Source organism: Myripristis murdjan, chromosome 15 (assembly GCF_902150065.1).
Source record: "Myripristis murdjan chromosome 15, fMyrMur1.1, whole genome shotgun sequence".
Taxonomy (NCBI): Eukaryota; Metazoa; Chordata; class Actinopteri; order Holocentriformes; family Holocentridae; genus Myripristis; species Myripristis murdjan.
In genome coordinates this window covers 16,013,884-16,030,634 of record NC_043994.1, presented here as the reverse complement: position 1 = coordinate 16,030,634, position 16,751 = coordinate 16,013,884, and the positions used below count along the sequence as shown (strand labels likewise).

At 39.5% G+C, this 16,751-nt stretch overlaps 1 protein-coding gene across 6 annotated transcripts in view; it reads left to right on the top strand.

Moving 5' to 3' along the window:
- The window catches only part of LOC115372415 (protocadherin-15), a 234,862-nt gene that overhangs the window by 110,400 nt on the left and 107,711 nt on the right, over positions 1–16,751 (top strand). For all 6 annotated transcript variants that reach the window (XM_030070300.1, XM_030070295.1, XM_030070297.1 and 3 more), the window contains 4 exons: positions 947–1,107; positions 5,546–5,701; positions 7,769–7,888; positions 8,008–8,118. In XM_030070300.1, the coding sequence (XP_029926160.1) occupies positions 947–1,107; positions 5,546–5,701; positions 7,769–7,888; positions 8,008–8,118 (548 nt within the window). The remainder of the gene's footprint in view (positions 1–946; positions 1,108–5,545; positions 5,702–7,768; positions 7,889–8,007; positions 8,119–16,751) is intronic.

The following is a 16,751-nucleotide window of genomic DNA, read 5'->3' as shown; positions in this document are numbered from 1 at the left end:
TCATTATTTCTGGATAAACACAGAAAAAATGCACAGAGCTAGATAACTGTATCCGCCACTAGAATAAAAAAAAAAAAAAAAAACCTTTATTGTGCCTCTCAGAGCAAGAGGTTGCAATTTTCAATTTTACTCCAAACATTGAAATCTTACTTTGACTTTGGTTGTGTCTTGTTAAAACATCAAACTATCTTACAATAACCATTTCTTGTTATTTAGAACAACAACAACAACTACAACAACATTCAAATTATGTTTATAATGGTCAAAATTTTGAAGAAGAGATTTGTATTTGCTCTTGTTGTCTCGAGGGTGACGATTTAATTAGCACACACCATGAAATGCCCAAGCTGTAATTGCTAATGATCCTGGCAGGACGTCTGGGGCTGACACATCTTTGTTGTGCTACATGGTTGCGTGGCTGCCATCATGGATCGCTATCTTGCTCTGCTGGCATGAGGACAACTAGCACTTCACAGCTCACACTTTCGCCTCATTCGCTTGCAACTCTGTGGCTATCATCTTGGATCACTGTCTTGCATTGATTACACATCAAAGCCGTGCTCCACTGTGCAGATTTCAACTTAATTTTGACCACCTGATAATTTGAAATAACAGAACCTTTATTATCCAATCAAAGTGGATAAAATCACGTCGCCGCGGGCTCAGCTGTGTTCTTTTTCAATAACTCATTTTTCTATTAACAGAATTCTGAAATAAACACGACATTTTGAAGTGCTATTCACAATCATTCGGAGTGAAGATCATTTATTGGAGGTGATAGAGAACATGCCAGCTAATCAGCACATGGATACATGATCCCTTCCTTTGCATTTTCCCTCTTTGCTACTACTCTTATTTACATATACGACAACAGTAAGGGTGAGGCCTCTTCATTCTCCTCATCGTAGGGCCCCAGTGTTAATGTGAGGCTGCTCTACGTTCACAGGTACGATTCTGGTAAATAACATGCAGATCAACGGCCGTGCCCAGGACCCAGGCAGAACCATCTCGCTGACGTTGCTGGACAACAACGATTACTGGGTGATTCTGGACGCACCAAGGCAGAGGCTCTTCCTCAACAGCACTGGGCGATTCCTGGACAGGGATGTGAGTACAGGACTCTGATGGGGCTCTGTGGAGAGTCGGTCAGCATTGGGAATGAAAAATGAGATTTATGTGGATGGATGTTTTGACATAAAACCATTTGCCATTGCTCATGAATAAAGAGTTTCTCCAATGTGAGTTAATCTGGCAATTAGAATTAATAGCAATAGAGCACAAAGGGGGATACCTTTAAATTTGGTGGTGAAAATGGCCAGATTTCACTGGGGCCGCAGCTGCCCTGCAGTCACTGGTCACCCAATAAGTATTGCAGATGCACTATATGCACCATCAGAACTAGGTCAATCTGGCCTTTTTAATTTTGTCAAGGCCATTTAATTTTATCAATTTGTCAGCATCTCTGTAATATCTGAGTTCAGTAAGAGGCCATACAGATGGTTAAGAAAGAAATGAATGGGACCAAAAAAAAAAAAAAAAAAAAAAAAAAAAAAAAACTATTCAGAGGTTGATTAATAAGTTTTATTCCTTTATAGCATTATGACTACCTTTTCTTTCTTTCTTTCTTTCTTTCTTTTTTTAACAATTACTTTGTCTCAGTTTTCACAAGTTTCAAAGTGCAGAACTCAATGCAAAATTCAATAGTCCTCCTAACTTTGGACTCAGAAGCACATAATGGTATGCAGACTAAAAGAGACCTGTGTCAAATGAGGTAGTACTTCGTGCAACAGGTTTATCCCACCATCAGAACATTGGATTTGTTCCTGGTGAAATTTTAGCCCTTGCTGCATCTTTAAATAAAATGGTCATTATTAAGTGGTGCTGTTGAAGAAAAACATTTTTTTTTTTTTTAGCAAAGCAGAGTATGCACTGGTCATTTCCTAATATGTAGACTGTCCACACTGCAGTGGGAAATAGGTTTTTCAAGCTCAACTGTATTGATATTCCATTCAGTTTGGCTTTTTGCTTTAAGAGGTTTACACATTGAAAAATGGGTAAAGTGCACATTAGACGTTATATAATATTGGTAAAATGAAATAACTGCAGTGGTATTAGCTCACGACATTCAATTTTCCTGCTGATTCTCTCTTCTGACATCTCTGTCGTTTTGTGCTTGCACTATTTTGATTCTTTTGCTACCTGGCTTCTGCATTCTGACAATCAACTGATAGGAAGGGTGATATGTCACATCTGACATTTAAGATAAATTTGCATATGCCAATGCTTTATTGAAATAGGCATCATGTGAAAATGATCTTATAGAGTAAGAATGCTATCCAAGGCCCTTACTGGAGCCAAATCATCATCATAATTTATTCCAATATCACAGATGTTCCTCATACTGTATATAATAACAAATCAGGATGCATAATGCAGTTCACGACTTGCCAGTCAGAACATCTGGGGTAAAGACAGTAAGACAGTTGTTTAGCTCTCAGACAATTGCTGTGAAATATGAGCAATCAACAAGAGCACACAAGAAAATAACCCCTTGGGAGAGAGACAGATTAGCTAGTTAGGTTGTGTTATCTAGCTAAATCCCCCTGGTTGTAAATTCAGGATATTCAAAACTGTCTGACAGGTAAATATGGAGTTGACAAGTGGCATGCTGCTGTTCTCTAGTTTACTGTTGGCATTCAGGGAACAAAAACAGATTTACTATTCAGTTGACTGGAGATTTGGCATCACATGTAAGCCTGCAACAGGTAATCCACAAATTCCATAGAAATATATAACATTTGTTGTTCGGAAATTGGGGTGGGAGCTGGGACTAATTTAGGGAGATGCATGTATATGTATACCACACCTGCATGCAAATGCACATAGAAGTAGGCTAAAAACGGAAATGTTTTTGCTTTGCACTTTCACAAAATCCACACAGATCCTCTAGTAACAATTGAAAACGCTGTAGTATGCATGCCAGGCCAGTAGGTGGTGGTGTAAATTTGCCACTCACTATTATCTCTATTTGTCTAATAATCTAGTATCATTTGATTCCTTTGATTGTCTGTATCTCTTGTTGATATCTATAAATACATGCTGTTTAATGTACTGTTCAAACCGGTGTGACCAAACTATTTCTTGGTGATTTTTGACTTGATTATACTTTTAATCTCAGCCTTACATTTATTTCTCTTTTCCATGTTTTTACAAATTCATATTCATCTGCCAGTTCATTACCATCCACATCAATATGTGCAGGAATGCTCATGAATCTAATTTCTATTCCTGCCCTCAAGATTTTGAATATAGTTTGAGCTATGTCTAATAAAATGTCTTGTTTCTGACTGCATTTAATACTTGTTAGTGCACTACTGGAATCAGACATTGCTATTGTTTCTCACAGTGTGGGTTGAAAACTTAATAGCCATGTGTGCGGCCCTGTTGTCACAGTTTTCAAAAGAGTTGTGTATTGCCTATCTCCATGACGATGGGTTGTGTTTTCAAAAGATTTGACCCCGCTTTCAAAAGTTTTGTGTGGTTTCAGGCCACCAAAAAGCTATTGTGATATGGACAAAAGGCCAAACTGCAACAAAAGGTTTTTGTTTTATGCAGAAATCGCTGTTGTGGAAACGGCCTCTAAGTTGTCAGCATCATTGTTTCTTCCAATTGATGAGACTCTGATCCACTTCTGTTCATTCCCAGGGCCTTGCCTGAAATAATACTCCAGTGGCTAGGGAATCAGAGCAATATTTGTCTTCTGCCTCAGAGGTACTTGATTTTATGGGCTGATGTGCTTCCGCTTTTAAGTTACCAGTCAGGGGTCTGCATGGTGCGAGCTGCCCTGCAGGTCCAGCAACAGTTGTTTGAAGTGCAGATTTGTTTTTTTAAGGCTGTGAGCAGGTGTGGGTGACTATATTGGAATGCATTGTCAAGGTGTGGGCTGAGTATAATCATCTCATTGTTTATTATGTCAGACATCTGTGTGGTGGCTTCTCAAGAGCGGCCACAGAAACAGTGTATGTGTTCTAGGCCTGTTTGTTTAATCTGATCACACTCAGCATTTATGGATATCTTTTATGGGGCTTTTCAATTAGGACTCAAAAAATGATATGCGGTGAACTGTGATGATAACTCACTGAATGTGGAATACAGATTGCAGGCTGGTGGGCAGTCTTCATACAACGGCTTACCGAAGTAGGCGGGTACAGCCTTGACAAAACAGACCTGTGCAGACCTCTATTACCAGTAGCCATCATTTTTATTTATTTATTTATTTATTTATTTATTTGATATTATATGTTAGCACATCGAGGCATGGTTCCACTCAGACTGTTTTTGCTCTGGACTGGCAGCAGTCAACGGATAAAAAAATAAATAAACAGATGTGTGTGTGTGTGTGTGTGTGTGTGTGTATCTATCTATATCTATCTATCTATCTATCAATCTATCTATCTATCTATCTAGATTCTAGATAGATAGATAGATAGATTACTAAGGCTCTGTTCCATTGAAATGTATGTTACCGTGGAGAGTTTATACTTCAAGCCATTTTAGGCAAGGGCCCAGAAATGAATGGCAGTGAATTAGGACCCAGATGACTGGTAGAGGAGGAACCACGATGCTGACAACAGACTGTCAGGGCCACTGATGTAGCTTGTGTAGTTGTAGGTGCATTTACACTTAAACTTTCTTTTACCAAAACGAAATATCAGTTTAAAACTACAGATTCTTTTAGGAAATAAATCAGTGAAACTTCCATTGTTATCATCCCTCTAGCTCATTGACGAGTCTGAATCTAGTAAGTTGGCTAAGATTTTATTTGACTGTGATGGTTAAAATTGCAGCAAGGTCAAACAATCTCTGTTTACAGTCTATTCTGAAACAAGGATTAAATTAATTAAAGTAAAACTGGTTTGCTGGTGGTTTACTGGTTCATTGGAAAACAGTAATTTCGCAAGGTTGCCTCGCAGCAGAATTTCAGAAAGTCTTTCACAATGAAAACCTTAAAAAAAATTCAAAAGAAGCTTCAAGCATTTACTGGGCTCGGCTGCTTTGAAGGTTTTGGAATAACTGGCAATTCAAGATGTGCCAAAAGTTTTCCTTAGCAGATGTGTCAAGGAGATATCTAAACAAGATACTATTTATGGCCAACACCTCTCTTCCATCTTGCTTTGTGCTTTGAGCAGCATCATTTGTATTCTCTATCATATTCTTGCTGTGCTTGTTGTTTTCTGGCTACGCCCATGTTTGCTGGATATATTTGAGACCAGTGCCCTGGCTTGAAGCCCATGTAGCACCTCACTACTCATTGTTACAGAGGAGGTATTGAAGTCGCTTTGGAAATGTAAGATATTGTATTTTTGGAAGAACAAAGGTGTATAATGGCCTGTTATGTGCCCATTCAACTGGGTTATGGCAGGAAGTTTGCAAACAATTGTAGTCACATTAGTTATATGACTCACTGTCTTTGTTGCTCTCTCTCCCCACCTCGGATTCTTCATCTGCCTCACTTTCTCCCTCTTTCTCTCTCTCTTACTCCCAGCCCCCCAACTCCATCATGACCATCGTGGTTCAGATCCAGTGCAGGAGTGAGCTGACTGGTAATGTTATTTACCACGAGGTACGGATCGTTGTGAGAGACAGGAATGACAACACGCCTCAGTTTCAGCAGCCACGCTACTATGTTGCAGTGAACGAGGTGAGGAGGAGTGTGCTGCTGTCCTGAGCTTATTACGCAGCTCAATTATTTAGCAACATGACTGCAATGTAACAGTGTTTTTTTTTTTTTATATATATATATTTATTCAAAAGAAATAGCTATTTGCATTAATTCACACACAAACACACATATGCAAAACAAACAAGCAGCTTACAAAATCATCTGCAAACATGACTGGTTTATTCATCTTATCCCATGTGCATCATTTTGATTTAAATGATATATTGTTATGGTGTAGGGAAACATTGCTATTGCTAGGCCTTGCTCTTTGAAATATTGTTTGTTTGTTTTTTTAGAGAAAATTATTGTTATCAAACATTTTTTTTTTCTTTTCTGTAAGTGTTAGCCACATATCCTTCTCCCTTGTTTTTGTGAGTTCTACCCATAAAATGAAGCGGTCTTTTGACAAACTATTGCTTGATAAACATAGGAAACCCTTAATGGCAAATAAATAAAGAAATGTAGAAATAATAATATTCTTTTGATGACTTTGTAAGCCCAAATTTGTATTATGTGCTTAGAACACCTTCATTAGGACTGTCTTGAGAGGGAAGTGAGATTAAGATCTTTAGTAATTGGAGGAATGAAAACATTAGTATGTAGTAGATAACAAAACCAGATGTTATTGTTTTCAGCAGAACCATGATACTCTCTACTAACCCTGGCAGAAAGTGCCACCTCCCACGCCTGCAGAGAGAACTTGTCGACAAAAGTTGAATTTCGTAACAAGCTCCTAACTACTATCATGGCAGTGAAGAGACAAACCAAATACTGGAAAGTCTAGCAAAATGGATTCACACGTGGATGTGTGTCCACCTGCTCCTCTCATCTGTTTCTCTGATGAAGTTTAGTTTTGAATAGAAAAGTGCATTCTCTTCTGAAAGTCAGTTTTGAAGTCCGGGAGAAAAAGATATGTAAAATGTGGGTTTAGCTTGGCTTTTCCATTTCATCTGCTTGACTTCCTCTTCATATACAGTGTGTGTGTGTGTGTGTGTGTGTGTGTGTGTGTGTGTGTGTATGTGTGTGTGAGTGCCAGTGTGGACAGAATTGGTGTTTATTAAAGTTAATGTAATGAGAATGCTATGTACTGTCAAAAAAGAGAGCTTATGGTTATTTAACTGATGCCAGCTTTGGGTTATAGGCCATTTTACACAGGTGTAGGGCCTTTTTGCCAAAGTGCTTTGCATTTTAAACCAGGTCCCTGATGTTTGGCATAAGCTAGATTTGGATAGTACACGAGCTGCTAAATATCTAAAGAACCCTTTGGTTTGTACAATCCAAGACTTTGGTCAAAATTAGCAGAATAATCATGTAGTTCTTGCAATCCGTAGCACTGTAGGCTGCCGGCCTGCACTCACTGCACTCCTCCACTAACTGAAGATGCTGATGTCAATGCAAGGTCACGATGCGCATAATGATGTGTTTTTTACTGGATGACAGAGATTTTGGCTAATATGATGCATCTGTTTTAGACTAGGAAAAGCCAGGTCCATGCCAGTGCTAAGTCATTCAAAAGGCTTACAGGGAGAAGCCCCGAGGCAAAGCAGAATAAATAAATAAAAATGTATATATTTATAGAGATGCTCATTACACACTTTTTAAAGCACATCTGTTGAGATAGACAGATAAGGGTTAAGGATCTGCCTGCCAAGTTCTGGACAGCCGTGACTATCATCTCCTTTGTTCACACTTCTGTGCATTGCGGGTTCAGAATTCTTGTCAGTGTGCATTACCGGAGTAGTATACAGTTGCCCCAACAGTGGAGTGAGTCATTCCCCACTGCTGTCAGCTTCTCCCCTGAGTGAACTCTCTTGCCCACTGCCCGGTCCTATGGACTTCTCCGAGGGCTCAGGAGAGAAACAGCGGTTCTCATACTCACTTTTTGTTATTCTGTCAGCAGTGTTGCGCCTAAGCCTTCAGAGCTGCTGCTGACTCCAACATACATGTATATATAATACTTTGCTGCATAAAAGGTGTTGTACTTCACTCACAGGATGATGTTTAATATGTCGATGTTCTTTTCCTGCTGTCATATTTTTCCTTTAGCTCACGCCAGTTGGAACGACCATATTCACAGGCTTCTCAGGAAATAACGGTGCTACAGACATTGATGATGGGCCCAACGGGCACATAGAATACGCCATCCAGTACAACCCCAGTGACACGGTATATGGACTAATCGCACCATGAATAAATACACTCTTTGGCCAACGGCATGTATATTTCTTCTACAATGATCAGACTGTTCCTCGCCTCACCTCTTTGCAATTCTCTCTCTCTTTCAGGTATCTAACAGGACAGTGAGTGTTGCCAACACCCTTTCAGGACACATTATACTGGCAGAGCGGCTAAACTATGAAGAGAGAACTCGCTACCTGGTCATAGTGCAAGCCAATGTAAGTCTGCACAGCTGCACAGACACTATCACTTCTGAATGTAAGTGAGAAGATGTGTACCGGTGTACCAGTCAGCACTGAATATGAGCTGATTATAAATGGGACCTGATTTGTACTTTTTTTTCCTGTTAAGGTTGTCTACCTTAGCATTGGCCTTGAGCTGCAGAGGACTCTTTATGCTAGTGAACTGATACCACAAACTCTAGTTAGTATTCAGTGGCTGCAGCTGCACCCAGAATTTTTCATTTGTAGCATGGAATTGGAACACTCAAGGACCCGTTTTTCTCCTGGCCTAAGAGGGTGAATACATTTTTTCACCATATTTTGGACCTTTAGGTTATTTTAAGGAGCAGATGTTTTGAGCATAGAGTCAGTAGTTTGCTCCTTTGCTGAGTACAGGTCCTTGTACTGCATAATCCCTTTTATGAATACCGTTTCAGTGCTTTCCTTCTACGTTCTCTATGTGTTATATTCTCTTATTACAGTGATTCAATCATGTTTATTCACAGGTAGCTCATAATTTTTCAAAATACCTTTTCAGGTTTATGTGAAGAGGAAGGGCAGTTTCTTTTTACTTATTGACAAGTAATTAGAGATTTCTATCTTGGCAATCAGTGAGGGCAAATCACTCAAACATATCATATCTCATTTATTCACTCTTACCTAACCCTCAGCTAAAGTTGTTTGTGGTCAGAAAATAAGGCAGAAAAGGGTGATCCCTTCAGGATGTAATTATTATTTACCTTATTATTTGCACAATGATGTTTGTTGTCTTTGGGACTTTCTAAGATTGCCATAGTATTTGCATATCAGAACAGCTTTGCATATCACAATTGATTTAATTATGGATTTTACCAAAAGAAGGGCATTTGCCATCACTCTCATGAGGCATTGTGACCAAGAAAATACTGTAAAACAAGTAACCCTAATGACACCATTTTAGCAGTATGAATTACAATGAAGGTATTAGGCAATTTTATAATCACTTCCTGTGAGCCTTACCCATGTTAATCAGCCAGCAAAAAGTCAGTTTGTAAACCAAGAGTTGTGCACGGCAAGGCTTTTGACAAGTACTTGAATTAAAGAATAGCAAGGTTGGGATCCAAGCTTTGCTCAGCTTAAGAAGTTAAAATGAAGCTACTAAGGACAGCTGTGGATTCAGGACATCTTAGATCATATTTAAAATGAGTGAATATGAAAGTCACAGAACCTTTTTGATGAGCATCTCCAAGTCTGAGGTCATGGTTGTCTGCCAGAAAAAGGTGGTTTGCCCTCTCTGAGTTGGGAATGAGTTAGTGCTTCAAATGGTGGAGTTCAATTATCTCAGGATCTTGTTCACAAGTGAGTATACAACGCTCTAGACAGTCAAATCAGGGTGTCCATTGACTCTATTTGATCTCGCATGAGAACGCTGTTTCTCAGACACTTTTGTACGAAGCGGCCATTTGATGATATAATCAAAACACTGATGAAGTGAGAGTGAAAATATCCAGTTATTTTGTTAAGACAGGTTCACACAGTTAATTCGATTGAAAGTAAATTTTTTGTCTGAATGAAAAATGAGATAGAATGACTGTATGTTTGCTCCCCCATTAATAAAAGTAGTTGCCCCCTTTGCCCCACTGTTCAAGCATCTATGTAAAGTGTGATATTTATAATTGCAATAAAGTGTATCAGTACCAAGAAAGCTAGAGAACTTACCTCTTGCATCTGTTCCCATAAGAGCTCCATTATTGCAGCTAACTAGACATACCGTTGTTCTTTTTTTTTTTTCTCTCCAGACTACATGACATTTTGATACTGTGGCTCACTAGTCAAAATATCCAATTCAGCAAGAAACCAAAATCGAATTTTGCAGAAGAGCAAATACTGTACACCTGATTCATTTATTATCCAATTTAAATCTTAGATTAACTGTAGCTGGTTGACTGGCATGTTTGCCAGTACATTTATTAGTATCCATGGCAATGGAGCTCATCAACCAATCTGCAGGTTAATGTGCTCTCACTCACTCCAGAGGTCTATTAGGGGAATGCCAGAGTCATTTAAAGTTTGAACCTACAAAGTAAAGTTTGACCGTGGGAGTTAAACATGTAGAAAATACATAGATATACAGGCGTGGTCAAATCTCACACCACTGCAGACCAGATGGAACAATACTCTCTAATGACTAACCTCTCTTTTCATCTTTTAAAGCTATTCTCACACACGCACACATACACACAGATGTGCATGTCCTACCAAGAGAAAAGAAGAGAATATTTCTAGGGCATGAAACATTTCTTCACAGCAGATATTCTCAAAAATTCCCCCTCCCAGTATTGCTGCTTCCCAGAGTGGTTTTCTGAGAAGTGAGCAGCACAGCACTTTCAAGCCTCACATTGTCAATGTAACTGAACTCTGACACAACCAGCACAGAGTTCTAGTAAATACCATGTCTTCCCTCTCCACTCTGGCCGTCCTCTGGCAAGAGAAAATGAAAGCTCCCTGGAGGACCTCTTGCCAGGCTAAATGTCTGAGACTTTTGCTCCCTCATTCTCCAAGGAAACAGAAAGAGAAAAGGAGATGGCCTGTCTGCTGCATGATTATCTGTCCCGCAGTACTACACCTTTTCTATTATATCAGAGAGTTATCTTTCACCACTGCTTGTTTGGAGGAAATGATTATGGCTAAAGATTAGGGTAATTACTGTTAAGCCTCCTCTAAATAAAGGCAAATTGAGCCCCTCAGTTCTCAAACAAAAAGGTCCTGTGACATTCATATACACTAATTTTAAACATGATCTAAGATGACCTGAATCCACAGCTGTCCTTAGTAGTTTCATTTTAACTTGTTAAGGTGGGCAAAGCTTGGATCCCAACCTTGCTATTCTTTAATTCAAGTACTTGTCAAAAGCCTTGCCGTGCACAACTCTTGGTTTACAAACTGACTTTTGCTGGCTAATTAACATGGGTAAGGCTCACAGGAAGTGATTACAAAACCGCCTAATGCCTTCATTGTAATTCATACTGTTAAAATGGCATCATTAGGGTTACTTGTTTTGCAATATTTTCTCGGTCACATTGCCTCATGGGAGTGATGGAAAATGCCCTTCTTTTGGCAAAATCCAAAATCCATAATTAAATCACACTTCAGGTATGAGCCTGAAGCAAGAAGTGTTTACATGTGAGAGATAGCTTTTCTTCTCCCTGCCGATCTCTAAGGGCTGATCATAGATCGGTGCATAGAATAAATGCTATGAGGGAAATGACATACAAGAATATCACTAAAAAGCCTCAAAAACCACCTCCTGGGGGCTCAAGAGGCTGGAGCCGAGCTCATGCTGATGCCTCTCCACCAGGCCTCTGAAGGCTTCGTCTGCCAGCCTCATGATCTGAGGCTCTCAGCAGAATACACACATTCAAAATAAGCTGAAATGCACTTCAGTGGATCTCTGGGACATCGGCACACACTAACACCTCGTAGCTTCAGTGATAACTCATGACAGATAAATGTGACTTAGTCAAAACAGGGGCTGTCGGCCTCTGGGGAGTCCAGCACCATGCTAACTTCAAATTTGATGTCCCTTATTTTCAGGCTGACGCTCACCTGCCACATCTGAACCAAGAAATTAGATGGAGTATTCAGATTTGACATATTTACTGGATAAACCTATTATAATTTACTCCAAACTCAGTCTCTGCATGATAAAATTCTCACCAGCATGAGGAGAGGCTCGACCTCAGTTTCCTCCTGATCCTCCAGTGAGAACCTCCACAGTCTTAAAACAGAAAGCAAAGAAGAAATATATTTTTTACTTTTGCCCTATTGTCTAATTGTTAGAGACAGATGAACTTTCCTTGAGCAGATTTAATGGCAGATTTAGTGGATGACTTTGTGTATGTCTCACCTGTCCCTGAGAGATTTTTCGCTCTTCCCCACCAGTCTCAGCTGTCAGATGGGACAGGGGTTGGTTCTGCTGCTGGAGCCACAGCATGTGCACCATCATTTTTTTTTTTTTTTTTTTTGTTCTATAGGATAACAGAGGACATCAGAGCTCATAAGCATGAGATACACATAGACTAGAATTCATCAGGTGTTTTATTAAGGTTAGGAGTCGTAATAAACCTGAAGAGAGAGAGCATTTCTTCTCCCAGCTTCATCCAGTCCATGGATGTTCTTGTTCTCCAAATGAAAACAAAGGCCACTAAACAGTCAAAACTTCGTCCAACATATTGCAACTACTGAGTCGATGTAAGAGTGCTGCAAAACAGCTGATACTTGCTGCACAAACGAGCTGGTTAGATTTGCTCTGTGATTTCATGTGAATCAGGATGGACCTCTTTGTTGTTTAGTGAATGGCAATAGAAGTCAGCACTTTTATCACACAGATAACCTGTTTGATTCTGCTGCACAGGCAGAGATGAGCAGAGAAAGTATGTGTGTGGCCATGATGGGCAAGATTCAAGGATTTGCTTTAGCGTTCTTGGTTTACTCACATAGGAATTTTTTATTTATTTATCTTTTTTTGTTTGTTTGTTTGTTTGTTTGTTTGTTTTTTAACAAGGAATCTTACAGTGCAACCGAACACCATAGTTCACCGTAGTATGCATTAGAGTTGATTGCTTTGTAGTGCAATAACTTGTCAAATGAGGTTTTCCTGTTTCAAAGAGTTCATTTATTAATTCATTAATTTTCCTGCAATTTATTATCTCTAGTTCACCTATCTTGCATGTCTTTGGACTGTGGGAGAAGTGGAGTTCAAGGTGGAAAACCACGCAGACATTTAGGCCAGGGGATGGTCATACAAATTTAAAATGTTTGTTTTGTTTTGTTTTGTTCTCCACATTACCCTCTCCTGGCTGGTAATCATCACATTCAGAGCAAGACACCGACCCCTCATCACACCCACTTGTCTGTCCTTCATTATTTTTAGATCTAGATGAATGAAATCTTGAACTATTTAAGAAAAACATTTTTTTCCCTGTACCTGTCCCTGCTAAGTTGCTTTTTAAATTATGCCGAGCAGTGTGAGCTTTCGAGGTTACATCTTTATTGTGTGTTATGAGTGTATTCATGCACGATTTACTTTAAAGATTACAGCAGCTGCTTTCAAGAATTGTAAGTGTTTCCATGCGTGCAGTAATGTCATTGCAGCAAATATGGTGGGACATTTAAGCAGCAAAACTAAAAACTGTTATAAACTTGACAGGATAGAGGAGACTCTCCAGGGGAAACAGAATTAACATTAGATCCTGACCATTTCTGTCGGCGTGTCTGGAGATATAAATAATTAATGAATTTACACCACTGTGCCTCACGTGTAATTGCGCATAGCCTCTCCCTTAATAGGGAAACAGTTATCGTTTCTGCTGCGGGGGGATCCCAGCAAGTATTTAATAAACTGAAAAAAAAAAAAAAAATCACCACCTGCAACCCATCCGCTATTAATCAGAATGTTAATGTTAATATTAATATTAATATTAATGTTAATGTTAATGTTAATGTTAATTTTTATGACCCAAACCACTGCAGATCTACAGATTATATGCAGTGCTTGTGGATATCGCTGCAATCTGTGCATCAAATAGCCTCTGCATGATGGAGATATAGTGTGGTGATAATACATGAAAGTCAAGTGTTTTGCAATTATACAATGTATCCACAGTTAATCAAACCTATTACAGATACGAGACCAAACTGAACAAGAATATTTTATTGATTATACACAGAACATTGTTTTACCACTGAAAGGTTCAATCATTGGTATCACCTGGAGAGGATCAAGAAAAATATATATTTTAGTCAGAGGGAGAGTCGCCACTTTTTACCCTTCTTTCTAAATAAGTCCCTTCAGTCGCCTGGGAAGGAAGAGACGAGCTCATGCTTTATTTTTAAATCAGCCTGATGATGCCAGCCCAGTGTTTAAGCCAAAATAATAATAAAACAGAGCTTATTTCTTTGTTGGAACAAGTGGTGAGCAGTTTGACTGGAGTGGATTGGGGGTGAAATCTGTGTTGTGCAAAGAGCGATAATGAGCGGAGCGGCTGTGAACGGCTGTGAGTGGAGGAGTGGAGAGAACAGACAGCTGTGTGAGCGAGGAGTGGAAATCCTCATCGCTCCACTCCACTCACTACCACTGGGCTCCTGTAGATTATAGGTCTCACTTTATAATGTAAGACAGTGTTCTGCTAAGTAGTACTGTAGCGTTATATATATATATACATGTATATATACAGTACAGGCCAAAAGTTTGGACACACCGTCTCATTCAATGCGTTTTCTTTATTTTCATGACTATTTACATTGTAGATTCTCACTGAAGGAATCAAAACTATGAATGAACACATGTGGAGTTATGTACTTAACAAAAAAAGGTGAAATAACTGAAAACATGTTTTATATTCTAGTTTCTTCAAAATAGCCACCCTTTGCTCTGATTACTGCTTTGCACACTCTTGGCATTCTCTCGATGAGCTTCAAGAGGTAGTCACCTGAAATGGTTTTCCAACAGTCTTGAAGGAGTTCCCAGAGGAGTTTAGCACTTGTGGGCCCTTTTGCCTTCACTCTGCAGTCCAGCTCACCCCAAACCATCTCGATTGGGTTCAGGTCCGGTGACTGTGGAGGCCAGGTCATCTGGTGCAGCATCCATCACTCTCCTTCTTGGTCAAATAGCCCTTACACAGCCTGGAGGTGTGTTTGGGGTCATTGTCCTGTTGAAAAATAAATGATCGTCCAACTACACGCAAACCGGATGGGATGGCATGTCGCTGCAGGATGCTGTGGTAGCCATGCTGGTTCAGTGTGCCTTCAATTTTGAATAAATCCCCAACAGTGTCACCAGCAAAACACCCCCACACCATCACACCTCCTCCTCCATGCTTCACAGTGGGAACCAGGCATGTGGAATCCATCCGTTCACCTTTTCTGCATCTCACAAAGACACGGCAGTTGGAACCAAAGATCTCAAATTTGGACTCATCAGACCAAAGCACAGATTTCCACTGGTCTAATGTCCATTCCTTGTGTTTCTTGGCCCAAACAAATCTCTTCTGCTTGTTGCCTCTCCTTAGCAGTGGTTTCCTAGCAGCTATTTGAACATGAAGGCCTGATTGGCACAGTCTCCTCTTAACAGTTGTTCTAGAGATGGGTCTGCTGCTGGAACTCTGTGTGGCATTTATCTGGTCTCTGATCTGAGCTGCTGTTAACTTGCGATTTCTGAGGCTGGTGACTCGGATGAACTTGTCCTCAGAAGCAGAGGTGACTCTTGGTCTTTCTTTCCTGGGTCGTTTTTGCGACTCCACTTGGGGACACATTTAAAGTTTTTGCAATTTTCCGGACTGACTGACCTTCATTTCTTAAAGTAATGATGGCCACTCGTTTTTCTTTAGTTAGCTGATTGGTTCTTGCCATAATATGAATTTTAACAGTTGTCCAATAGGGCTGTCAGCTGTGTAGTAACCTGACTTCTGCACAACACAACTGATGGTCCCAATCCCGTTGATAAAGCAAGAAATTCCACTAATTAACCCTGATAAGGCACACCTGTGAAGTGAAAACCATTTCAGGTGACTACCTCTTGAAGCTCATCGAGAGAATGCCAAGAGTGTGCAAAGCAGTAATCAGAGCAAAGGGTGGCTATTTTGAAGAAACTAGAATATAAAACATGTTTTCAGTTATTTCACCTTTTTTTGTTAAGTACATAACTCCACATGTGTTCATTCATAGTTTTGATTCCTTCAGTGAGAATCTACAATGTAAATAGTCATGAAAATAAAGAAAACGCATTGAATGAGAAGGTGTGTCCAAACTTTTGGCCTGTACTGTATATATGTGTGTGTGTGTGTGTGTGTGTGTGTGTGTGTGTATCTATAGATATAGATATATAGATATAGATAGATAGATAGATAGATAGATATAATGCTACACTATGAAGGGTTTATGAATGGTTTATAATTAGGTTGTAAAGACTAAAGATCATTAACTGTTAAAGTTATAACAGTTTTCATAAATTCATACAGGCTCACTATTTGGCAAGATCAAGTTACTGCTCCACTGTATCTATACAGCTAAATCTCAGCTGGCTGCTTTCACTGCACAGGAGCAGTGGCCTTTTCTCCGAGCTCTTCCCGGATGTCTGAGCTCCTAACCCCATCCCTAAGGGTGAGCCCAGCCACCCTGAGGAGGAATCTCATTTCCGCCCTTGAATCTGCAATTTCATTCTTTCTGTCACTACCCAGAGTTTTTGACCATAGGTGAGAGTTGGAACAACCCAATGAGCATTTAACTCTTAGTTTAAAGAACATATGTGGTCACCGTTGAAAAGACGCTGAAAATAAGTTCAAAAGTGAAAGTTTGTGTACTGACTATTTGTAGGTGTTGATTGAACGTTCATATTTAGTTGTTGTATTTTTTAGTTGTTTATGTACACAATGAGAATTCAGCAGCTATATACATTAAATATGATGAAAAAAGTGGAATATTTTATAGATTACCAGTCCAAGACACTTTAAGTTATCATAAATTTTACTCAAATGAATGGGGAATCAAACCAGTGGTCTCCAGTGATCATTCTTTTTGTGTTGAATACAGTCACATACCCTGCATACAGTAGTACAGTATGACATGCTAATCAAATGTGCACACTCTCATGA